General features: G+C 40.0%; 2 protein-coding genes and 2 pseudogenes across 2 annotated transcripts; 3 read left to right on the forward strand and 1 right to left on the reverse strand.

Moving 5' to 3' along the window:
- Nucleotides 1-1,999: 1,999 nt before the first annotated feature.
- LOC127449741 (chymotrypsin A-like) lies at nt 2,000-5,254 on the forward strand (annotated as a pseudogene).
- Nucleotides 5,255-11,076: 5,822 nt separating this feature from the next.
- Nucleotides 11,077-13,824, forward strand: LOC127449750 (chymotrypsin A-like; annotated as a pseudogene).
- A 2,725-nt stretch (nt 13,825-16,549) lies between these two features.
- LOC127416206 (chymotrypsin A-like) lies at nt 16,550-18,669 on the forward strand. Its single transcript, XM_051655419.1, has 7 exons — nt 16,550-16,694; nt 16,948-17,051; nt 17,134-17,213; nt 17,425-17,503; nt 17,646-17,826; nt 18,065-18,198; nt 18,444-18,669. The coding sequence occupies exons 1-7, from the start codon at nt 16,643-16,645 to the stop codon at nt 18,603-18,605; spliced, it is 792 nt and encodes a 263-aa protein (XP_051511379.1). The 5' UTR covers nt 16,550-16,642; the 3' UTR covers nt 18,606-18,669.
- A 2,288-nt stretch (nt 18,670-20,957) lies between these two features.
- agrp (agouti related neuropeptide) lies at nt 20,958-23,064 on the reverse strand. The gene is made up of 3 exons (XM_051655442.1): nt 22,917-23,064; nt 22,438-22,523; nt 20,958-21,459 (listed from the first exon to the last, which is right to left on the reverse strand). Exons 1-3 carry the CDS (start codon nt 23,023-23,025, stop codon nt 21,256-21,258), a joined length of 399 nt encoding a protein of 132 aa, XP_051511402.1. The 5' UTR covers nt 23,026-23,064; the 3' UTR covers nt 20,958-21,255.
- Nucleotides 23,065-25,602: the final 2,538 nt, after the last annotated feature.

Raw genomic sequence — 25,602 nt, forward strand, 5'->3', positions numbered from 1 at the left:
TCCGCCCCACCGTTCCGCCCCACCTGCCGGTACATTCGACAACGTTGTCCCTTTTGTCCCCCTCGTGCGGAACTTGGATGCGTGGCTTGTGCTTTCCAATCCATCTCGATGGCTGGTCTGGACCGTCCGACTCAGCTACGTGATTCAGTTCACCAGGCGTCTGCCCAGGTTCAGAGGTATCCACTTCACCTTGGTGAAGGAGGAAAACACTGCTACCTTGCGCGCAGAGATCGCCACCCTCCTACGGAAGGCTGTGATAGAACCTGTCCCTCTGGCCGAGATGAAGAAGGGTTTTACAGCCCCTACTTCATCGTACCGGAAAAAGGCAGTGGGTTGTGGCCAATCTTGGACCTGCGAGTACTGAACCGGGCTTTACACAGACTCCCGTTCAAGATGCTGACGCAAAAACGCATTCTGGCAAGCGTCCGGCATCAAGATTGGTTCACGGCGGTAGACCTGAAGGACGCGTACTTTCACGTCTCGATTCTACCTCAACACAGACCCTTCCTGCAGTTTGCATTCGAGGGTCGGGCGTATCAGTACAAGGTCCTCCCTTTCGGCCTGTCCTTGTTCCCTCGCATCTTCACGAAGGTCGCAGAGGCAGCTCTTGCCCCGTTAAGGGAAGTGGGCATTCGCATTCTCAACTATCTCAATGATTGGCTAATCCTAGCTAACTCTTGGGACATGTTGTGCACACAGGGACTTGGTGCTCTCGCACCTCAGCCGATTAGGGCTTCGGGTCAACTGGGAAAAGAGCAAGCTCCTCCCGGTTCAGAGCATCTCTTTTCTCGGTTTGGAGTTGGACTCAGTCTCATTGACAGTGAACCTCACGAACGAGCGCGCACAGTCGGTGCTGACCTATTTGAAGGCGTTCAAACAGAAAACAGCGGTTCCACTTAAACTCTTTCAGAGGCTCCTGGGGCATATGGCATCCTCAGCGGTGGCCACCCCGCTCGGGTTGATGCATATGAGACTACTTCAGCACTGGCTTCAGACTCGAGTCCCGAGACAGGCATGGTGCCACGGGACACATCGCATGGCCATCACGCCGGTCTGTCACCATCTCTTCAGCCCTTGGACCGACCTCTCGTTTCTATGGGCAGGTGTTCCCCTAGAGCAGGTCTCCAGATGCGTTGTGGTCACTTCAGATGCCTCCAAAACGGGGTGGGGCGCTGTTTGCAATAGGCACGCAGCCGCCGGCTTATGGATGGGCCCGCGGCTGCGTTGGCACATCAACTGCCTCGAGTTGTTGGCAATTCTGCTTGCCCTGTGGAGGTTCCGGCCATTGATCCAGGGCAAGCACGTGTTAGTTCGCACAGACAATATGGCAATGGTAGCATATATCAACCGCCAAGGTGGTCTGCACTCTCTTTGTATGTCACAATTCGCCCGCCGTCTCCTCCTCTGGAGTCAGCAGCACTTCAAGTCGCTGCAAGCCACTCACATCCTGGGTGACCTCAACACTGCAGCGGATGCGCTGTCATGGCAGGTTACCTTCAGGGGAGAGTGGAGACTCCACCCTCAGGTGGTCCAGGTGGTGATTTGGAGATAATTCGGTCAGGCACAAGTAGACCTGTTCGCCTCCCAAGAATCCTCCCACTGCCTGCTCTGGTACGCCCTGACCGAGGCACCTCTCGGCATAGACGCGCTGGCACACAACTGGCCTCCTGGCCTACGCAAATATGCATTTCCCCCAGTGAGCCTACTTGCACAGACTCTGTGCAAGGTCAGGGAGGATGAAGAGCAGGTCGTCCTGGTAGCACCCTACTGGTCTCGGACCTCACGCTCCTCGTGACAGCCCCCCCCCGGCGAATTCCCCTGAGGAAGGACCTTCTTTCTCAGGGACGGGGCACCATCTGGCACCCACAACCAGACCTCTGGAATCTCCATGTCTGGCCCCTGGACAGAACGCGGAAGACCTAAGCGGTCTACCACCCACAGTGGTAGACACGATCACTCATGCTAGGGCCCCCTCTACGAGGCGCCTGTATATCTTTAAATGGCGTTTGTTCGCAAAGTGGTGTTCTTTCCGACAGGAAGACCCTCAGAGATGTGCAGTCGGATCGGTGCTTTCCTTCCTGCAGGAGAGGTTGGAAGGGCGGCTGTCCCCTTCCACCTTGAAGGTGTACGTTGCTGCTATAGCAGCACACCACGACACAGTGGACGGTAAGTCCTTAGGGAAGCACGACCTGATCATCAGGTTTCTGAGAGGCGCCAGGAGGCCGAACCCCTCCAGACCGCGCTCCTGGCCATGGCAGGTGTCTCTGCAGGTACAAACAGTTACATTTGCAAGTAACATTTGGATAATATAGAGAATTCTTAAAATAAATTTTTTAATGAAAGTAAAATTTAAGGTTGCAATTGTCATGACTGCAATGTTTTTCACAAATTCCTACTGTCAATTTTTATCTAGCTGCAAGTATGGCACTTCATACCTTTTCATTAATTGAATAAATCTGATGTCTCATCTAAGGACTCCACTGGTTTCCACTTCTGTGATGGCTCCCTGATAAATGAGTGGTGGGTTGTGACAGCTGCTCACTGCAATATCAGGTACAGTAAGACAATTTAAAATCATAAACCCCTAATATAACTGGAGGACATTTTGCATATCAAAATAGAGCTAAAAATGTGTTTCTACATTCAATTGTGACTTAACGTAAAACAAATGTAAAATTTTTATAGGACCTCTCACGGTGTCATCCTGGGAGAGCATGATCGTTCCTCCAATGCTGAGCCCATTCAGACCATGAGTGTTGGCAAGGTGTGGAGACCCTCAATATCTGTCAACATATTGTGTATCATTCTCTACAGATGAAAATTGCTGCTTTAAGGTGTGTGATGAGGTGTATGTTTGTGTCCTCTTCCAAAAGGTCTTCAAGCACCCTAACTACAACAGTTTCACCATCAACAATGACATCACCCTGATCAAGCTGGCCTCTCCTGCTCAGATCAGCACTCGCATGTCTCCTGTGTGACTCTCTGAAACCAGTGACATCTTCCCTGGTGGCATGAAGTGTGTAACCTCTCGATGGGGCCTGACCATGTACAATGGTAAGTTTCAGTGGGTATGTTATGAATTTTATGATGCATAACATTTAAGTTAAAATGTATGTATTATTGTATTATTTTAAATACTGTATATGTTAAATACAGGTGCATCTCAATAAATTAGAATGTCGTGGAAAAGTTCATTTATTTCAGTAATTCAACTCAAATTGTGAAACTCGTGTATTAAATAAATTCAGTGCACACAGACTGAAGTAGTTTAAGTCTTTGGTTCTTTTAATTGCGATGATTTTGGCTCACATTTAACAAAAACCCACCAATTCACTATCTCAAAAAATTAGAATACATCATAAGACCAATAAAAAAAACTTTTTTAGTGAATTGTTGGCCTTCTGGAAAGTATGTTCATTTACTGTATATGTACTCAATACTTGGTAGGGGCTCCTTTTGCTTTAATTACTGCCTCAATTCGGCGTGGCATGGAGGTGATCAGTTTGTGGCACTGCTGAGGTGGTATGGAAGCTCAGGTTTCTTTGACAGTGGCCTTCAGCTCATCTGCATTTTTTGGTCTCTTGTTTCTCATTTTCCTCTTGACAATACCCCATAGATTCTCTATGGGGTTCAGGTCTGGTGAGTTTGCTGGCCAGTCAAGCACACCAACACCATGGTCATTTAACCAACTTTTGGTGCTTTTGGCAGTGTGGGCAGGTGCCAAATCCTGCTGGAAAATGAAATCAGCATCTTTAAAAAGCTGGTCAGCAGAAGGAAGCATGAATTGCTCCAAAATTTCTTGGTAAACGGGTGCAGTGACTTTGGTTTTCAAAAAACACAATGGACCAACACCAGCAGATGACATTGCACCCCAAATCATCACAGACTGTGGAAACTTAACACTGGACTTCAGGCAACTTGGGCTATGAGCTTCTCCACCCTTCCTCCAGACTCTAGGACCTTGGTTTCCAAATGAAATACAAAACTTGCTCTCATCTGAAAAGAGGACTTTGGACCACTGGGCAACAGTCCAGTTCTTCTTCTCCTTAGCCCAGATAAGACGCCTCTGACGTTGTCTGTGGTTCAGGAGTGGCTTAACAAGAGGAATACGACAACTGTAGCCAAATTCCTTGACATGCCCCAGCCTCAGTCCATTCCTTGTGAAGTTCACCCAAATTCTTGAATCGATTTTGCTTGACAATCATAAGGCTGTGGTTCTCTCGGTTGGTTGTGCATCTTTTTCTTCCACACTTTTTCCTTCCACTCAACTTTCTGTTAACATGCTTGGATACAGCACTCTGTGAACAGCCATCTTCTTTGGCAATGAATGTTTGTGGCTTACCCTCCTTGTGAAGGGTGTCAATGATTGTCTTCTGGACAACTGTCAGATCAGCAGTCTTCCCCATGATTGTGTAGCCTAGTGAACCAAACTGAGAGACCATTCTGAAGGCTCAGGAAACCTTTGCAGGTGTTTTGAGTTGATTAGCTGATTGGCATGTCACCATATTCTAATTTTTTGAGATAGTGAATTGGTGGGTTTTTGTTAAATGTGAGCCAAAATCATCACAATTAAAAGAACCAAAGACTTAAACTACTTCAGTCTGTGTGCAGTGAATTTATTTAATACACGAGTTTCACAATTTGAGTTGAATTACTGAAATAAATGAACTTTTCCACGACATTCTAATTTATTGAGATGCACCTGTATACTATTTACAAAGACAAAAATTATTCTTAGTTTTGATGTCTATTATTGCATTTGTTTTAATATTTGTGACAAGGCCAAACCTTACAATAATGCATTTTGTTCTCTGGCTGTTGATAGCTTTTAAAATGCACCTTCCAATCTCAAAATCATCTTTTAGCCCCTGATACCCCTGCTCTGCTCCAGCAGGCCACTCTGCCTCTGCTGACCAATGAGGACTGCAAACGTTTTTGGGGAGGCAAAATCACCGATCTGATGATCTGTGCTGGTGCCTCTGGTGCCTCTTCTTGCATGGTTAGTCTCTATGGATTTCCCACTTCTTTCTATTTTTCTGGTTTTTGAAGATGGTAAAGTTCTGATCAACCTTTGTGTGTTTCAGGGTGATTCTGGTGGCCCTCTGGTCTGTGAGCAGAATGGAGTCTGGACTCTGGTTGGTATTGTGTCATGGGGAAGCAGCACCTGCTCCACTTCAACCCCTGCCGTGTACGCCCGTGTCACCATGCTCCGTGCCTGGATTGACCAGACCATTGCTGCAAACTAAAGCTGCCATTTCTATTTGTCAATAAAGTATGATAATAATAATAATAAAATAAAAACATCCTCCTTACCCTTGTATACATGTTGTAATCCACCATTTAAATATGGACAAATATAAAATTTTTGTCAAAAAGGTATAGAGCCTTGTATGTCAATAATACAAAGTGGACATTCAACATGTTTTACTGACTTGTACTTATTGCCTGGTTATTTCTTTGTGACTTATTTTTCTTTGCTCAAGGTATCAAAATACATTCTTAACATGATTTAACATAAGTTCATACTACTAGTTTTGTTTTGTTGGTTGGGCAAAAATTCCATAAAACAATCAACACAACTATTTGTAATCCATTTCTTCAACTCAACCAATGATTTTCTTCTTAATATTAAAAGGATTCCCTGGTGAAAAGACCAGCATAACCAGCATGCAATTCTCATGCTTGTCTAGTCTGGTTTAATTTTGGTCTATCTGGTGGGTCAGCATAGCCAAGTTTTTCAAAAGCAAAACTTAGCTGGTGAAGCTGGTGGTGGTTTTTCTGGTAATAATGGTTAACCAAGGTAGCTAGTCAAACATCAGCACACCAGCATCTGGGGTTGCCACCAGTCCTGTCAAAAATAGGATTGTCCCACATTTAAAGAGATAGTTCACCCAAACATGAAAATTCTCTCATCATTTTCTCACCCTCATGCCATCCCAGATGTGTATGACTTTCTTCTGCTGAAAACAGGTGCGAGATTTTAAGAATATCTTAGCTTTGTAGGTCCAGACAAGTGAATGGTGATCAGGACTTTGAAGCTCCATAAAGATTTATGTACTTTTAAAATCAGCATAAAAAAAAATACATACAACTCCAGTGGATTAACCAATGTCTTCTGAAGTGGTCCGGCTGGTTTGGGGTGAGAACAAACCAAATTATAACTCCTTTTTCACTGTACATCTTGACATTGCAACACTTTGGACACTTTCACTCGTGGATTAAATGAATCATGTCTGACTGTGGCCATGAAGTTTTGTGCAAGCATGCGCCAAGTCTAGGCACAAGTGGGTTGGTGATATCGCATGCACAAAGCACTAATGGACTGGGTCAAGTCCAATTTAATTTGAAGGTTCTTCTCCTGTTATTGCACTGTCTGTGTCCTATTATGTATTCCTTTTCCTGTCAAGCACCAGTGACATAAACAAAGACAGCACATTCATAAGTTGGTAGTGTAAAAGGGCTTAATGCAATGCATTTGAAGAATAGAATTTTGGACTTATGTTCTCTTGTGCATTAACTGCATCTTTGTTAAATGTCAGACATATCTCTCTGACACGCTCCTTATATGCATAGAAAATGTGGTGCTGGTCAGGACTAATTGGATGCAGGCGCTGATAAATTATAGAGAATGTATGCAACTATGTATAATTAATCATATTGTTATGACACAAAAATCATAGCTAGTGGTTGTTAGAGAAATAATTTGATGTTCCAGTAAATTTTCAGAGTTTGGACATGAACTTTGTTACCACCTGCTGGTGGAACGTTGATTAGATGTGGTTCTTAGATGTCTGTCAGAGACAGGACTTGAACTCAGGTCTCTGGCACCAAGAGCAGACACTTAGTCAACATGCCACAGCAGAGGTGGAGGACACAGAATGCAGACACAACAAGGTTAAAGTCTCAATTAGATTTTATTAAAAACCAAAGTCACTGCAATAATCCTTAACAAAAACACCCACCCAGAGTTTCAAAAAACAATAAATCCAAAAGGCAGAAAAACAGAATTATCCACAATGGTAACAAGTCAAAATCCAGAATCCAAACAAAAGTCACTGGGTATGAATAATTGGTTAGCAGGACTACCCCTAGGGACAGGTTCAGTGCTATGAGCTCATCTTACCATTTCCTCGATGGCCTACCACACAGGAGCCACCAATTTGGAACTCAGGAGGATGGGTATGGCTGGTTTCTCTGGACCACTGGCCGAATAAACGCGAGAGAGGGCATCGTGTTTCTGGTTCTTGGAACCTGAGTGGTAGGACAAGGTTAACTGGAATCTGTCAAGGAACAGGGACCAATGGGCTTGACGGGGTTTACCTGCTTAACGGCCAGCAATTCCTTGTCACCAATGACATAGTTCCTTTAGGTGGGAGTGAGACGGTGGGGAAAAAAATGCAGGGATGTACTTTGTCGTCCTCCACTCTTTGAGAAGCACGGCCTCAAACGCAGCGTCCGAGGTGTCGACTTCAACAAGGGTGTGGCCACAGAACTGAAGTTTCGGATGAATTTTCGATAAAAGTTGGCGAATCTGAGGAAGCGCTGCACCTGCTTGTTAGAATTGGGTTTGGGCCATTCCAAGACTGCTCAGATCTTCCTGGGGTCCATCTAGATATTGCCCTGGTTGAGGACATACCCCAGGAAGTTGACCTGACACACATGGAATTCGCACATCTCAGGCTTGACATAGAGGTGGTTTCTAAGGAGATGTCGTAGGACCAGCCTGACATGCTGGCTCTGCCGTTGAAGTAGGACCTGGTGTAGCTGGAGCTGGAGGTGCAGATGCTGGGGAGGCAGATGGAATTTGAGAAGACGGAGGTGCGTGCAAATGCTGGGAGATGGATTGCAGGGAGGCCAGGGTCATGTCTTGCCATAAGAACCTCCTGCCGGGCGATTGCCGCTTCATGGTGCTGGACAGTGGTGTCATGCTGAGAAACCATGGCAATGAGCTCACTCACATCAAGTGGGTTGGAGGTCTCTGCTTGGTCCATGTTATGGCTGATTCTTTCTGTCAGAGCCGGGACTCAACCTTTTATTAAAAACCAAAGTCACTGCAAAAATCCTTAACAAAAACACCCCCAGAGTTTCAAAAAAACGATAAATCCAAAAACAGGAAAAATCCATAATCCATAAAAAATAGGTAAAATCCACAAGGTAATTAAACTTGGAAGAAAACAAGAAAATCCACAAGATTAATCCACTGGAGATAAGGCTAGAGAACATGCTATCAAACAAAGACTCAGAGTGAGAGCACAACTTAAATACATTTTAAAAAATGAGACACAGTTGAGGCAAATGAGCACTAATTACAGGGAAGAAGGACAGAAAGCAAAACATGGGTAGAGTAGGACGACGGTGAGTTTTGAATTTTCTAATTTGGTTCATATTGATCATATTCATATTTCAATTGTCTGTCATATTGCATGTTCATAATAGTGAACAGCAGATGTCAGCCATCTTAGATTCTGGGGCTGCTGGTAATTTCATTGACCTGGCCCTCGCTACGAATCTAAGATTGTCTTTTGTCCCTTGTGTCCCTCCATTACATGTCGCAGCCCTGGGCTCCAGCAAGATTCAGCAGATAACTCAACCCATTCATCTCCAAGTTGGACTCTTTCTTCATGAGGAAATTCAGTTCCAGGTCACTGACTCTCCAAAAAACCCGATTGTTCTTGGCTTACCATGGCTGAGACTTCACAACCCTGAGATTTCCTGGAGAGATGGACAAATTACTCGTTGGAGTACCTCCTGTTTCCAGTCTTGCCTCAACCTCCCTGAACCCATCTCTCTCCCTCTGGTATGTACCATGACCATCCTCCCAGAAAAGGAGATGTCGACCCTGCCACAATGTTATTCGGATCTCCGGGAGGCATTCAGTAAAGCTAAAGCTACCCAACTTCCTCCTCACCTTTCCTATGACTGTGCTATTGACCTATTTCCATGCTCCTCTTTTCTACTCAGACAAAGTTACCCCTTATCTGAGCCAGAGACTAAAGCTATAGAAGAATACATAGCAGAATCCCAAGAAAGGGGTTTCATTCGACCCTCCATCTCTCCAGCTTCGGCAGCTTTCTTCTTCGTAGGAAAGAAGGACGGGGTCTTCGTCCATGCATTGACTATCGAGGCCTGAATTCTATGACCATCAAGTATTGCTTACCCCCTTCCTCTGGTACCACCTGCGCTATAGCAGTTAAGAAACGCCAAAATCTACACTAAGCTGGATCTTCGTAATGCCTACAATTTGATCCACATCCGGGAGGGGGATGAATGGAAAACAGCCTTCTCTACACACACTGGCCACTATGAATATCAGGTGATGCCTTTCGGACTTGCCAATAGTCCTTCTGTCTTCCAAGCCTTCGTGAATGACATTGCCCATGACATTATTGGCAAGTGGGTTCTAGTCTACATCGATGACATCCTTATATTCTCATCTTCCCTTGATGAACACGTTCAACATGTCAGAGTGGTACTCACCCACCTTATTCAACATCAGCTTAACGCCAAGATGGAGAAATGTCCACCATCTCCTTCCTGGGGTATATCATCTCCCCTGAGGGGGTTTTCACGGACTCTTCCAAAGTACAAGCGGTACTGCAATGGCCCTTACCGGTGTCTATTAAGGAACTACAATGCTTCCTCAGCTTTGCCAACTTCTACCGACATTTCATTCAAGGTTTCAGCTCCATAGCTGACCCACTCACCTCTCTGCTCCGTGGTAAAGCCCAAAAATTTAACTGGACACCTTCCACCCGCCAAGCCTTTGATGATCTTAAGCGTCGCTTCACTACTGCCCCTATTCTCCATCATCCTGATCCCTCTCGACCCTTTGTGCTAGAAGTAGATGCTTCTGACTCTGGAGTAGGTGCGGTACTCACCCAGTGACAAGGATCTCCCGCTAAATTCCATCCCTGTGCATTCTACTCACGCAAGTTATCTTCGGCTGAGAGAAACTACGATGTCGGCAATCGAGAACTCTTGGCCATGAAAATGGCTTTTGAGGAGTGGAGACACTGGCTAGAGGGAGCTTACCATCCATTTCTGGTGATTACGGATCATCGTAACCTAGAATATATTCAATCGGCCAAGCGCCTAAATCTTCACCAAGCCCGATGGTCTCTCTTCTTCTCCAGATTCGATTTCTCCATCACCTTTTGACCTGGGTCTAAGAACACCAAGGCCAACGCTCTGTCCCGCATTTATGATTCTTCCAGTGACAACAACCCTGTGACTTCTATCATCCCACCTACTCTCATTGTTGCTCCCGTACAGTGAGTATCATGGCTGATATTACCCAAGCTCAGAACCAAGAACCCATTCCCTCTGGCTGCCCTCCTGACAAAGTCTTTGTCCCCAGTTCCTTATGGAACAGGGTTCTTCAATGGGTTCATGACTCGGCCTGCTCGGGACATCCAGGCGCTCAAGCTACATGCAGGTTAGTGCAAAACTGGTCTTGGTGGGAAAACCTAGCCACTGAAGTAGCTGACTATGTTAAAAACTGCAATGTGTGTGCCACCACTAAATCTCTTCGACAGCTTCCGTCTGGTCTCCTTCAGCCTCTTCCTGCCCCTCGACGTCCTTGGTTCCATATCGCAGTGGACTCCGTCACGGATCTACCCATCTCGCAGGGTTTCACTACCATCCTAACTGTGGTGGATTGATTCTCTAAGCCTGTAGATTCATCCCTCTGCCCAAACTTCCTTCGTCCATGAATGTGCAGAGAGCCTGTCTCATTACGTCCTCCGCCTTTATGGCCTTCCTGAGGACATTGTCTCCAACCGTGGTCCCCAGTTCACCTCCCAAATCTGGTCCGCATTCTTCAATTTACTCCATGTCAACGTGAGTCTAACTTCTGGTTATCACCCTCAATCTAATGGTCAAGTCGAACGGCTAAACCAGAACCTGGGTAAATTCCTCAGAGCCTACTGTCAAGTCAACCAACACGACTGGAACCATTTCCTACCCTGGGCTGAATATGCTCAGAACTCTCTGATCAAACCTGCCACCGGAACCACACCATTCAATGCATCTTAGGGTCACAACCACCACTCTTTCCCTAGTCCGGGGAACATTCCGATGTTCCCGCTGTCAACGACTGGATGCAACGCAGCAAGGCTATCTGGGACCAAGCTCATGTCCACCTACTGCATGCCATTCATCGACAAAGTGAAAAAGCCAATCTCCATTGCCGCCCAGGTCCCAACTATGCTCCTGGACAATGGGTCTGGCTATCAACCCGAGATCTTCGTCTACGTCTACGAAACTAAGTCCCAGGTATGTTGGCCCTTTCAAAATTCTCCATCAAATTAATCCTGTAACATTTAAACTTCAGCTCCCTACTAACTACCGTATTTCCCCTACATTTCATGTGTCCCTGTTCAAACCTGTGGCACCTCCGTGAGAGGAAGGTTCTCAAGACCCTCAGAGACCCCTTCCATTCCTCATTGACGGAGAAGAAGCCTTTCGGGTACACAAGCTCCTGGACTCTCGACACCGGGGTCGGACACTTCAATATTTGGTGGACTGGGAAGGCTACGGTCCCGAGAAACATTCCTGTTTCACCGCAATTTCCCTCATCGACCCACTCCCAGAGGTCGAGGTAGACCCCGACGTAGACAACCTCCTCACGTCAGGAGCCGTTCGCGGGGGGGAGGGGTGGCTCTGTTACACCCGCAGCGCCTGCCATCTCCCCCGAACGCCACCAGAGGTCGCCATCACCTGAGTTTTAACATTCCACGAATTACATTTCCCATAATCCTCCAGTCAGACTGATTACTCTTCCACCTGTATCACATTTAACCCTGTCTATTTAAGTTCCCAGTTTCCACGCATTCAACACGAAGTCTTGTTTGCCTAGTCTACAATTCTGATCATTATTATTGTCATTGATTACCCTGTGTTTGACTCCTGCCTGTCCTCCGAATTCCCCAGCCTTCTTGTGAGTGTTTTGGATTTACAGCCTGTTTATTTGATTACCCCTCTGCCTATCGGACTTACTTTGTTTGCCTTTCTGGACTGCCTATCTGTGTACCGATCCCTTGCCTGTCTTTGTTTTTGCTCTTTGTTTTGTTACTTTGTTTTTACTATTTATTTGCCTTATTAAACTGCACATGGATCTTAACACTACTGCCCCGGCGTCTTCGCTACACGTGCCTTGTCTTCATTGGAACAGATTTTGGTATATTTCTGTTTTTCTTCTGTAAGATATATTGACATTTAATAAGAATTTTGTATACTTTGTTACTAAAAAACTAAAAAAAAAAAATGTAAATACCACGGCAGAAAAAACAAAAGTGGGTTCTGGCAAGAGCACAACATACTTAGCTTTACATAAAAAATTAACAAATACTTATTTTATTCCTAAGGCTGTGGCACTCCTGCCATCCATCCCATTATAACCGGCTACTCCAGGATTGTGAATGGTGAGGAGGCATTGCCTCACTCCTGGCCCTGGCAGGTGTCTCTGCAGGTAAAAACAGACATTTTTATATGCAAGAGACATAGATAATATGAACAATTATTAAAATATTTTATAATAATTTTTTTAAGTAAAATTTAAGATTACAATAGTTACAACCATATAGTGTTCCAAAAATTCTAAATATTTACTTTACTGCAAGTATGGCACTTCATATTAACTGAATAAATCTGATCTCATCTGTCTCATCTAAGGACTCCACTGGCTTCCACTTCTGTGGTGGATCCCTGATCAATGAGTGGTGGATTGTGACAGCAGCTCACTGCAATGTCAGGTACAGTAAGACAATTTAAAGCATAAACCCCTCATATAACTGGGGTATGTTTTGTACGTATTTTAGAATAATAGTTCACAAATGTGATTCTCTCTTCAGTAATTACATTTAAGGGAATTAGAGCGGCTCTAAAAGTAAAACCAATGTACAATTTTTAAAAGGACTTCTCACTGCGTGATCCTCGGAGAGTATGATCGTTCATCCAACACTGAGGCCATTCAGACCATGACTGTTGGCAAGGTGTGTAGACCCTCAGTATCTGTCAACATATTGTGTATCGGACCTGAACCACTGAGGGGACACAATCTTTTAACAGAAACTTATGTAAGTGCCTCAACAGATAAAAACTTCTGGTTTAAAAATGTGAATGCTTCTTCCCAAAGGTCTTCAAGCATCCTAATTACAACAGCTTCACCATCAACAATGACATCACCCTGATCAAGCTGGCCTCTCCTGCTCAGATCAGCACTCACATGTCTCCTGTGTGCCTTCTTGAAACCAATGACAACTTCCCTGGTGGCATGAAGTGTGTAACCTCTGGATGGGGCCTGACCAGGTACAATGGTAAGTTTTAGAATTTATTTTTCATTTATAATGCACAGGATTTCAGTTTGACATTTTTTTTCATTGTATTCTTTTACATATACAGTATTTTCAATATACCATTTGCAAAGACTAAAAGAATTGTTAGTGTTAAACTTAATCAAACCTTAATTGGATGATAATCCATTCTGTTCTCTGGCTGTTGATAACTTTTAAAATACATTGTCCAATCTCTCATTGCATTTAAGCCCCTGATACCCCTGTCCTGCTCCAGCAGGCCTGATTGCCTCTGCTGACCAATGAGGACTGCAGACGTTTTTGGGGAGGCAAAATCACTGATCTGATAGTCTGTGCTGGTGCCTCTGGTGCCTCTTCTTGCATGGTGAATTTTCCTGTGTTTCCCAGTTCACCTTTTATTTTTCAAGTTCTCTAAGATTGTAAAGTTCTGACTAACCTTTGTGTGTTTCAAGGGGATTCTGGTGGCCCTCTGGTCTGTGAGAAGGATGGAGCCTGGTGTATGCTCGTGTAACTAAACTCCATGCCTGGGTTGACCAGACCATTTCTGCAAACCAAAGCAACTACTGTATAGTTCTTGTTTAGGGAGTTTTTCAATAAAATCTAATATTGAGAAAAACAAAACATCCACTTTCCTGCTATCTTTTATTTTTCATGCGTACTTGTTGCAATCCACAATATGTTGGCTATATGGACAAAAAGACTGATATTTGTTTTAAAAGAAGGTATAGAACTTTGCATGTCCAAGTAATCGAAGTGAACATTCGATATATTTGACTAATTAGTGCTTACTGCCTGGTTACACCATGCTACTTTTAGAGTTTATGGTATAAAAAATTGTGATAACAATGATAACATTTAGTAGGAATGTAATAATAAAATGTAATTAACCTGCTCAATCCCTGTACTCGCAAAGTTCAGTGTTCAGTGTGCGCACAGATCTGAGCCTACATACTGTGTAATTTCTAGAAAATTAAACACATAAAGGTCAGAACTCATACTGTTATTGTTTTAGACAACATACAGGTTTCAACAAATGTTCCTAAATTAAATCATAAAAAAATTCACTCCAACACAAAATGGAATGTTCCAAAGTTTTAACTTGAAGTAATTGCAGATATTAATTCTCATGAGTTGAATACTTGAAGTAATGATCTTGTTGTTTTGGTGGAAATAAACATTGTAAGAGACAAGAAAAAGGCCTAAAAAAGATTCCAATAATTAAGTATGAATCTTTAAAAAAAAAAAAAAAAAAAAAAAAAAAACTGATCAAAGTGCCCACCACATTTGGAGCAGGGTTGGGGAGTAACGGAATAAATGTAATGGGAATACGTATTTATAATACCTGAATAGTAACTGTATTCCACTACAGTTACAATTTAAATCATTGGTATTTAGAATACAGTTACATTCAAAAAATATTTTGATTACTGAAGAGATTACTTTGCATTTCATTGTCATTTGTTTCATTTAATATTTAGTCCTTTCAGATGAAAAACATTTATACATATAATTGATGCGATCCAAAGTGCATTTGAACAGCGGTGAAACACTTTCTTATGATGTGTTACATTCATACAAGTTAATACTGTTCTGAGTGAAAAGGTGGATATTAATATGCTAATATAAAATGCTATTTCTTGATTTTACATGCATCTGTTACCAGACTCGATTATATTTTATAATGAATTCTATGCCGAAAATTCACATTGGAGCATAACGTTTTTTCTCTAGTAAGACCTTTGATATCAGGGCAAAGATGTACTGCAAAAATCGTATTCTTAATAAAAATTTTAATGTTTTTTTTTTTTTTCTGTAAATATATCTAAAAATCCTTAAAACAAGATCAATTTACTTATATATATTGCATATTTAGGCTTTTTTTCAGAGAATTTTTTTTTCTCTGTGCATTTTATTACTTTATTTACTTGTTCATAGTCAAAACAAGTGAAAACATTTGCCAATGCTGAAGTAATACAGAGTATTTAGATTACGTTGCTGACCTTGAGTAATATAACGGAATACGTTACAAATGACATTTTACAGCTTGTATTCTGTAATCTGTAACAGAATACTTTTTAAAGTAACCTTCTCAACCATGATTTGGAGCTGACATTTTATTTTCATCATGAAAAATACGGCACAATTAAGAATGTGGCTCATGACTGTTAATGCAGTGACTCGTAAAACATAAAAACTGTACTATTCTCTCAATATTGTTTCATCTTCATCTCTGTTTCAACTATTTTCTGAGCAATTTTTTGAACTTTGTATTGTACCAATTTTCATACTGTTTCTATAGAATTAATAATTTATGCTGTTACATTTCTCATTTGTACTTTGGACAAAAGTGCCTGTTAAATGAAAAAAAATAAAATAAATAATAATAATTAATTGTTTGAGAAAATACAGTTCAGCCAAGACTCAATTGCTCTCTATAAATAATAAATAACTTTTAAAAGTCTGACCCTTTAAAATAATAAAATAGAGAAAATGACAGAGCCGCACAGTATCTGCATAGGAATATTTGATCTCTATATATCCAGCATTAAGTCAAATGGCTGCAGAAATGTTGGTACACAATGTAATTATTTACATGTACAGTATATATGGTATAGCTATTAATGTCTATATAGGCAAAAGGGTACCTGAAGAGATTTACTGTACCTGTCCTGGGAATTGGTGCAGATGTGGACATAGAGGCCTTGAATATGGGAAAACAGGTTTACCAGTGTGCATGGAAATATTACCATTCAAGTCAGGGTCATTGCAGTCAATGTGATGCATTTAAAAAAAAATTATGTTACGTAATGAAAATTTTAAGAGAGTTCAGTCAATAAACTTGTTTTAAAAATGTTCTAATTAAACTTACAGCATGCTTTTTTGTGCAGTCTAATTATCAGAGAGTATTACAAGAGCTGCTTAGTGACAGTTGAAGTATGTCATGGTCATTTTCAACACACAACTAGTATCAACTAAATCCATTTACACAGCATGAAGGTTTTACATAAAATTGATATATTGATTAACATAATGTAAGAGCAGATTTCCATTTTCTACTGTCTGAAGAGATTTTTGAATCATTATGAATCTGATCAAATTAAAGGCATTCAGTCTTTAATATGTATTCATTGATAAAAGATTTACAGCTGATCTAAAGCAACCAGAAGACTGGAGAAGATGGGGAGATATCTTTTGTAGGGGTTAAAAAAAAAAAAACTTTTCTTGCAAGGTAGACAATATCCCACAGTGGCGAGATAAGACGTCCAGCCTGTGAATGAGGATTGGGTATATAAAGCTCTCCGTTTAGCAGACACCACCAAGCTTCAGCAATGGCCTCCCTCTGGATCCTCGCCTGCTTTGCCTTCGTTGGTGCAGCCTACGGTATGATACTATTGTCCATTAATGAAACACTTAGTGCCAGTCTGTAGGTCTTGTCTGACTTTTAGTAATTTTTTGTCGACTTTTAAATGTGATACTTTTGCTATGTTGATCTAATCAAACATTCATGTCAACCATCATAAGGAAGTTCAGATCAGTTGCAAGAATCAGAATTTTTTGTTGTTGTTGTAGAGACAAAAGCCAACATGCATATAAATTAAGTCTAGTCGCTTTGATGGACTTTTTTGTCCTCCAGGCTGTGGCATTCCTGCTATCCCCCCTGTTATCACTGGCTACTCCAGGATTGTAAATGGTGAGGAGGCACGTCCTCACTCCTGGCCCTGGCAGGTGTCTCTGCAGGTAAATATGAGCATTTTTAAATGGTGTAAATAACCGTGCTTTTTAGTGCACTTGTGCATTTATTACATTACATTTATCATAGGACTCCACTGGTTTCCACTTCTGTGGTGGCTCCCTCATCAATGAGAACTGGGTTGTGACTGCTGCCCACTGCAATGTAAGGTAAGACAGTATTAAAGATAAATAAACCTATTAAATAACAGCAGGATGTTTTTGCAGAGTAACGCTTGTCCATTCAGTAATGACTTTAAAAGGAGTTCTGTGCTGCTCTAAAAGTAAAACGTTATAATCACATATGCTGTTATGATATACTGGTTTATACAGTATATACTGACCTGCTGCCAGAGTTAATATGGATTATTTTTCTAAATAGGACATCTCACCGCGTGATCCTGGGAGAGCATGATCGTTCCTCCAACGCTGAGGCCATTCAGACCATGACTGTTGGCAAGGTGTAGGAACCTTCAATATCTGTCATTATGTTGTGTATCGTACCTGAACCATTGAGTGGATGCAGTCTTTTAACTGAAAATTCTGTTTGTGCCTATACAGATGAAAACTGCTGCTTTAAAATGTGAATGCTTTTTCCCAAAGGTCTTCAAGCACCCTAACTACAACAGCTTCACCATCAACAATGACATCACCCTGATCAAGCTGGCCTCTCCTGCTCAGATCGGCACTCACGTGTCTCCTGTGTGCCTTCCTGAAACCAATGACAACTTCCCTGGTGGCATGAAGTGTGTGACCACTGGATGGGGTCTGACCAGGTACAATGGTAAGTTTCAGAATGTATTTCTCAATTCTGATGCATACGATTTCCATTCAACATTTAACTAAGACAATTTTTTTCAAAGACAAAAACCATTCTTAGTTTTGTTTGCATATCATTTGTTTTAATATACATGACAAGGTCAAACCTAAATTAAATGATAATACATTCTACTTTGCTTTCTTCTTTGACATGATTTAATTTCTCTGTTAATAGCTTTTAAAATATACACCTTGTGTTTTAGCTCCTGATACCCCCGCCCTTCTCCAGCAGGCTGCTCTGCCTCTGCTGACCAACGATGACTGCAAGCGTTATTGGGGAACTAACATCACTGATCTGATGATCTGCGCTGGTGCCTCTGGTGTCTCTTCTTGCATGGTGAGCTGTCCCAAATAATGAACTCCTGGCCTCTACAAATCAGCTTGTCCAGCTATTTACAATCATTGCATTATTACTTTTTACCAGTACTCAGTCATTTAAAGAAGATAGGTTGATTACATTATGCAATTCTTTTTCATATATATATATATTACATTTGAATTAAAGTCCTTTAATGTATATGCATTACATTATATAAACTGTACACTTAGTGATAGATGCCTGTCATTTTGTGTGTGTTTCAGGGTGATTCTGGTGGCCCTCTGGTCTGTGAGCAGAATGGAATCTGGACTCTGGTTGGTATTGTGTCATGGGGAAGCAGCACCTGCTCCACTTCAACCCCTGCCGTGTACGCCCGTGTCACCATGCTCCGTGCCTGGATTGACCAGACCATTGCTGCAAACTAAAGCTGCCATAACTACTGTCTTTAGTTTAATAATTTTCCATCATCAATAAAGATTTATGACATCACTTTTGGTTCCCTTGTCCTGGATTAATTAAGCTATTAAATAGTATACATAAAGAAAATAATATTTGTATTATTCAAATATATCATTACATATACAGTGAGGTCCAAAAGTCAGAGACAAACAGAAAATCTGAATTAAAAATCTAACTTAAACCTGGAAATAAAGAGAAATTGTAAGGATTTTGAACAATGTAAAAATAATAATAATAAAAAAATAATAATAATAATTCATATGAAATGTAAGATTTTGCACTCTGTCACAAATCAAATAAGCATATTTGTGACATTAACCATGTTGTCCTTTGTACAGATGGTCAGGTTTGCTTGCTGCCATAGAAGCACGCAGGATTCTCAAATCACGAATAACATTAAATTAATGTTAATTTTTTCAATTAAACTTTTCACTCAAATTGTTATATTGATCATATTACTTTTAATGAAGAAAAAATAGCATTTTCAAAATAAGAAGCATATTCACAGAAAAAAAAAAGGAGTTTCAGACTTTTGGAACCCTCTATACACTGAAACTTAATAAAATTATCAGACATTCTCAATTGTTTGATATCATGAAAAGGAAATAGTTAATGAATTAACATTTAATTGTAAGGCTTTTTATGGTATCCATTTTTAATGGTGCAGCGGCTATTTCCACTAAGTGCAAATAGCACCAAAAAGCATCTTCTTTTCACTGAGTAATAATAGAGTTAGATGCTATTTGCACTCCTAATTAAACATAGAGTACTGAGGCATCACTGCAGTGTGTTTATTGTGTTTATTTAGAGTCTCACAGACTAACTCCATACCCCTAAACCTAACCCTAACCCTACCTTACAAAGAGTAACCATGGTTTTACTATTGTAACCATACTATCACTTTGGTATTTTGTAGTAAATTCATTGTACGCTTTAGAATCGATTTCAAAATTCTCATTCTAGTATACAAATTGTTGAAAAATCTGGCACCTCTATATCTCGCCAACTTACTGACGCCATACAATCCCCCTAGGGACCTGAGGTCAGAAAAACAAAAAATGCTTATCACACCGAAGACCAGACTCAAGCAAAAAGGTGACCGGGCTTTTACAGTAGCCGGCCCCAAACTATGGAATGCACTGCCTTAGGTCCGCTGAATCTCTTCTAGCTTTCAAATCCATGTTAAAAACCCACTACTTCTCAAAGGTTTATAATGTTGTCTGAATTCTTTTTCTGCTTAAAACATATGCTTTTAACCCATGCTTAAACCCACTCAGGTTTACACAGGCGTCTAAATTCTCTTCTTGTTTAAAGCATATGTTTTAAATTCATGTTCAAAACCTACTATCTCTCTTCAGCCTTAAAATACTGCCTAAATCCTCTATTTGATAAAACATGTCGTGTTTTTATTTATTTATTTTTATTTTTTTAACTTTTTAATATTTAAAGAAAAAAAAATAGGGGTTGATGTACCCTATGTCTTTTAATTTTCATTTTTGTATTTGACTGTAAAGCACTTTGGTCAACAAATGTTGTTTTATTAGTGCTATATAAATAAAGTTTACATTGACATTGACATAGTAAATCACAAAATTAAACATGCTTACTATAGTAACACTATGGTTAATTGCATTAAAACTATGACCAAAAAGCATGGTTACTACAATATTACTATAGTAAAAGCATGGTTAATTTGACCCAAACCAAACCCTTCTCTCAACTCCCCACCATGTCCACAAAAACAAAATAAAAAAATAAAAAAAAATCAACCTTTATATTAATTTTAATTTATTGTTGTAAGTAGTATTAAATTAAATATTAAGAATTGAGACATGAAATAGGATGGAAAAAAGTGGGACAAAGGAACCCGAGATGTCCGCTTGACAAAAGCTATTGCAGCGACACTTCGAGGTGCAGTTTGTCTTTAATTTCTGTGTTTCCACCAGACAACTGGAGGGCAAATAGCCTTGCTGTATGGCAGGTGCCATTTACACCTAGTGCCCATGCTGTGATTGAGTATGCTGTCCAAAAATGTCATATGAAATTTGTAAAAAGGCTCTTGGCAGTTTTAGTCCCAAGTGTTTCTTGGATATGTGAACATACATATGGTATATTCCATATGTTCTTTTGCTATGACATTCTGCACTCTTTTTTAAAAGCTGAGGTTGATCTGTTTTGAAAGAATTTGTTCTGCCTCTTGTATGTGTGCAGTCGAACATACAATAGTTCCATTCAAATGCCAGCTAGTTTGATATTTTCACAGCTCTTTCAGTTAATAAGTAGACATCTGCAATAACCATTTTTTTATTGAATGCATTTATACAAAATATTTAAGACAATATAGGAGTAAAGAGTGACCTTACAACTACAATAAAATTACATCTTAAAACAGCAGCAACAAAAAGCTGAAGTGCTAAAAGTAATGGTGAACACTCGTATTCTTATTTGCTTTGTGCAGCTTATACCACCATTATTTGTGGTCTGTAGTAACAAATGTATTTGTGATTAGTGTGAAGCTGTATGTGGGAGTGTGCATACACTATCCACATTCATCTTCAAAGGTTGTATTAAATGTGTACAGCCACCATTAGCCAGTTTGGAGAAGACTTTGGCTCTCTAGGCATGTTCATGTTTGCAGGTGTGGTCCATGCTGCGGCAGTAACAGAAGGCCTTAAAAAAACGGCAGTAACACGTATCGCAGGGGTTGCAGCAGGGCAGGTGGTGACCCAGGCAGGACTGCTGATGAGGGATACAGCGGCTGGGGGAGCGGGTGCCTCTTCTCTGAAGCTGCACAGCTTTGTCCATGTCCTGTGGGTGTGGCTACACAATTTTTTTTTAAATACTTCACCATCACAGGGGAAAATTCCATTGCTCTGATGTTGCTCTTTTAAGAAACTTTTCATTTTTCATATATAAATACAGTATACTGTATAAATACGTATATATACACTACTGGTCAAAAGTTTTGAAACACTTGACTGAAATGTTTCTCATGATCTTAAAAATCTTTTGATCTGAAGGCGTATGCTTAAATGTTTGAAATTAGTTTTGTATATAATATGAAATATAATTGTGGCAACATATTAATTTATTTCATTATAAAACTATAATTAAATTTAAAAAACATTTTTTGAAATTGATAACTAAATAATAAAGACAAGCAGCCAATAAGTGCCCAACATAGATGGGAACTCCTTCAATACTGTTTAAAAAGCATCCCAGGGTGATACCTCAAGAAGTTGGCTGAGAAAATTCTAGGCAAATTCTAGGCAAAGGGTGACTACTTTGAAGATGCTAAAATATAACACAGTTTTGATTTATTTTGGATTTTGTTTAGTCACAACATAATTCCCATAGTTCCATTTATGTTATTCCACAGTTTTGGTGACTTTACTATTATTCTAAAATGTGAAGAAAAACAATTATAATAAAGAATGAGTAAGTGTTTTGACTGGTAGTGTATATAAAAACATTTTCCTGAAATGCTTACTAAAAAAAGAAATAAAAAGACACTTTTTTCAGTAAGAGTAAACAGTATATCTCGTTTGTGTTTTTTCTTTCCTAAGAGATTTTTTGTCATTAAAGCATAACACATTTCACACAGTTAAGCTGTCTGAAACCATGTGAAATTACATGTATGGCAAGCATGAGAGTTTGATTTTTAATCCCAAGTAGTCATGTTCAATCAACACTAAATCTTAAGGTAAGGCACCTATGCAAAGTGAGGTCAGTTCCTGAATTCTGTAGGAACTTGACATTGTAAGTCACTTGACATTAAATGCATTTGCAATTAACTACCTCATCATAGGAGCCAAGGTCTTCTATCAGTTTTTCTTCTGCTGAGTTTATTTCAAGTTGCTCCAGGTCCACTACAGGTAGAAAGTCTTCACCGGACAAAACATAGATGTACCAAACACAAACAGCATTAAAGGCAGTTTATTATATTATATTATATGAAATTCAAGAATTGAATACTTCAATTGCACTTGCACTTTTGAGGTACATTTTGTGTATGCCCTAAGTATTTTAGGTAAAACAATTATCAAAATGTAAATATTATCTGCAATATTGTCTTCTGATAAAATATGTTCTGCTTTAAGATACAGTACATACATGAAAATGTGTGCTACATCAAAACATTAGAAGCTATTAATAAACATTTTTTATAAATATATATTTATAAAAAGAAAAGAAACAGATAAAAAAAAGATAACACTAAAAGATACACTCACATATATGCTCTGTTTTATGTGTTTAAAATAACATATGAACCTTACCTGTATCAGATAGAGCAAAAGAGCTTTCACTACGTCTCAGACTTGGATGTGATGCCATCACCATGACATTCATCATAAACCAGCAGAGATACACTGTGTTCAGCATCATAATTCAACTCACAAACAAGATCAACTACACTTTTATTGATCTTGTCGCATTCACTGAAAAACAAAATTATTCAAGGGAGTTGAAAATACAGATTGAAGTATTTATAAAATCTTGTGTATAATTGCATGTGTATATGTTTGAGAGCGTGTAGGCAGATGAGTATTTTTGCCTTTGCACTGGTTTGCATTTGCCATTTAAGTGTGCGGTTATGTATATGTGTGCACATGCACATGTGTAAGTGAAGCATGTGTTTTTTTACCTACCTGCAGTATTCTGTCCCTGTCTGATGATGTGCAATGGACTCCTTGATTTATAAGGTTCTTTGCTGTGGGAGGTGAGGGACACATGATCCTGATCAGTGGATGGAGGTGTGGTCTCTTGTGCCTGGCACAACCATATAACACACACAAACACACAAACACACTTTTACTTAGCTTTCAAAATGGATGTAACATATTACAGACTGCTATTGTTTTAATATAAAACTATTATAATAACTATATAATATATACAGTATATACAGTATAAATCCTACATAATTGTCTTGGATGATGGCGTCTTTTGAAATCCCTGTAAAATGTTAGAATGAAGATTTATGTTAAATGATAACATACTTTTGAATAATATGGTTAGAATCATATACTCACATGATATTTATAGCCTATATAAGCAGTTTAGTTCTACATGGAGCTGGGGTATATAATGGGGGCCACCATGAGATCACATTGGCATCGGTAACATTAATCTATTGCATTTGCATGATGCTGCATCCACGCCAATAAATATCAGTATAAGTTTAAGATGACTACCAAAAAAAAACAAAAAAAAAAAAAAAAACAGTGAATGCACGGTGAATACAATACAGCCTTGCAAACACTGTAATAGATTGTCCCTCATCCTCGCTCAATCGTAAGCTTTCCTTATGGTTCATGCCCAGTACTGACCAGTAAACACTTAATCACTGAGAGCAGGTTATGAAGCTAAAGCTTTGACAATCAACTGATGACTCCAGCTTGCTGTTTCACTCCTGATGACGCAATACAACATCCATTTGTGTGCATGTGTGTGTGTGTGTGTGTGTGTGTGTGTGTATAATGCTTAACTGTCTGATGTAGTAGACACAAATGTATGGGGAGGCTCTAAGTGTCTACGTGTGCATGCATGTGTGTGTGTGTGTCACAGGATGATTTCTCATCAACTAGTTTCTGCTTCTATTTTAGCCCATGACTAGCTTTTTCCTGCCTAATATTGAATTAAGATGATTTCAGTTCATATCCTGCTCTTTGGAACACATAATCACCATATTTGAACAAATAATGGACTGAGTGTTTCCTCTGAAAGAGAACTGATCAACATGTAATTTTGTAGCAACAAGAGTTTATCATAGAGCAATTATGAGTTCACAGAAATCTGTTCATGTTTCTTATGAACATGTACATTAATTACATTCCCTGGTGAACACCATCTGGACAAGCCTCTCTATTTATCTTATATATTGTAGGTTGGTTACGTCAAGTAGAGTGTTCAGAGAACATTATCATAAACCAACACATAACAAGCTGGTCCATACACACTAAGGGTCCTTTAATTCATGGAGAAAAATACAATTTTTAAAAGGCACCCTCAGTAACACTTGTCTTTATGTTCGCTGAGACCTAGTGGCATATATATCATTGTAAAAATGCACTTTTGATGTCAGCGATGATTAGTTAATTATTTATTTAATTAATTAAATTATTTGTTTTATCAACAGACGGGAGGCATATTCAGAAAGCTGTTTTGAAAACAATTTTTATGGGTGCATCTTCATCAGCTCTCTAGTTCAGCAGTCAGGGCACTGATCAGTGAGTCGACCATTTCTAGGACTGTCCCAATTGCAAAATAATTTCAGTGTACTGAAACGTTTTGTGCCTAAAAAGTTTCTATAATGCACCGTAAAAACCCAGGGAGCATCGTTGCTCACTATGTTCCCTTACCGGAAATGTCATCATGTCTTCTGAAGTCTTTCAAGCCGTTAGAAGACAAGCACAAGTGTAAAGGAGGTTAAAAATACAGTCCTTTATATTTTTTATTTCTCTATTTATGTCATTTATCTTTCATAAAAACACTATAAGTTTTATTATCTACAATGAAAATGCACAGAAGTGTCATTGTTATAGCAATGTTGTTGATTAATAGCAGCTGTGTTTTAACGCACAAGTTAATAATCGTGTTGCAGGTGATTGATTCATAAGTGTCCCAATGCTCAGTGGATAAACACCCTTGCCAGTGCCCGAATTTGTGTTCACGATATTCTGATTCATGATATAGGGTGCTAGGGAGCAATTGAGACGCACTGTATATTTACAATTCTGTTCTGTGGTGCTAGTGGCACAGAAATTATAGACTTTTAGCTTTAAAGGGGTCATAACATGAGGAATCAAATTTTCCTTGATTTTTTGACATATAAGCGGTCATTTTACTATTAAAAACATACTGTACATTTTAGAACTCAAAACTTCCTCCTCACTACAAAAAGAGCATTTGTTGAAACCAAGCTGCCAAAATGACTTGTTCTCTGCTTCCTCCACATTGTGA

The sequence above is a fragment of the Myxocyprinus asiaticus genome, chromosome 2 (assembly GCF_019703515.2).
Source record: "Myxocyprinus asiaticus isolate MX2 ecotype Aquarium Trade chromosome 2, UBuf_Myxa_2, whole genome shotgun sequence".
NCBI lineage: Eukaryota > Metazoa > Chordata > Actinopteri > Cypriniformes > Catostomidae > Myxocyprinus > Myxocyprinus asiaticus.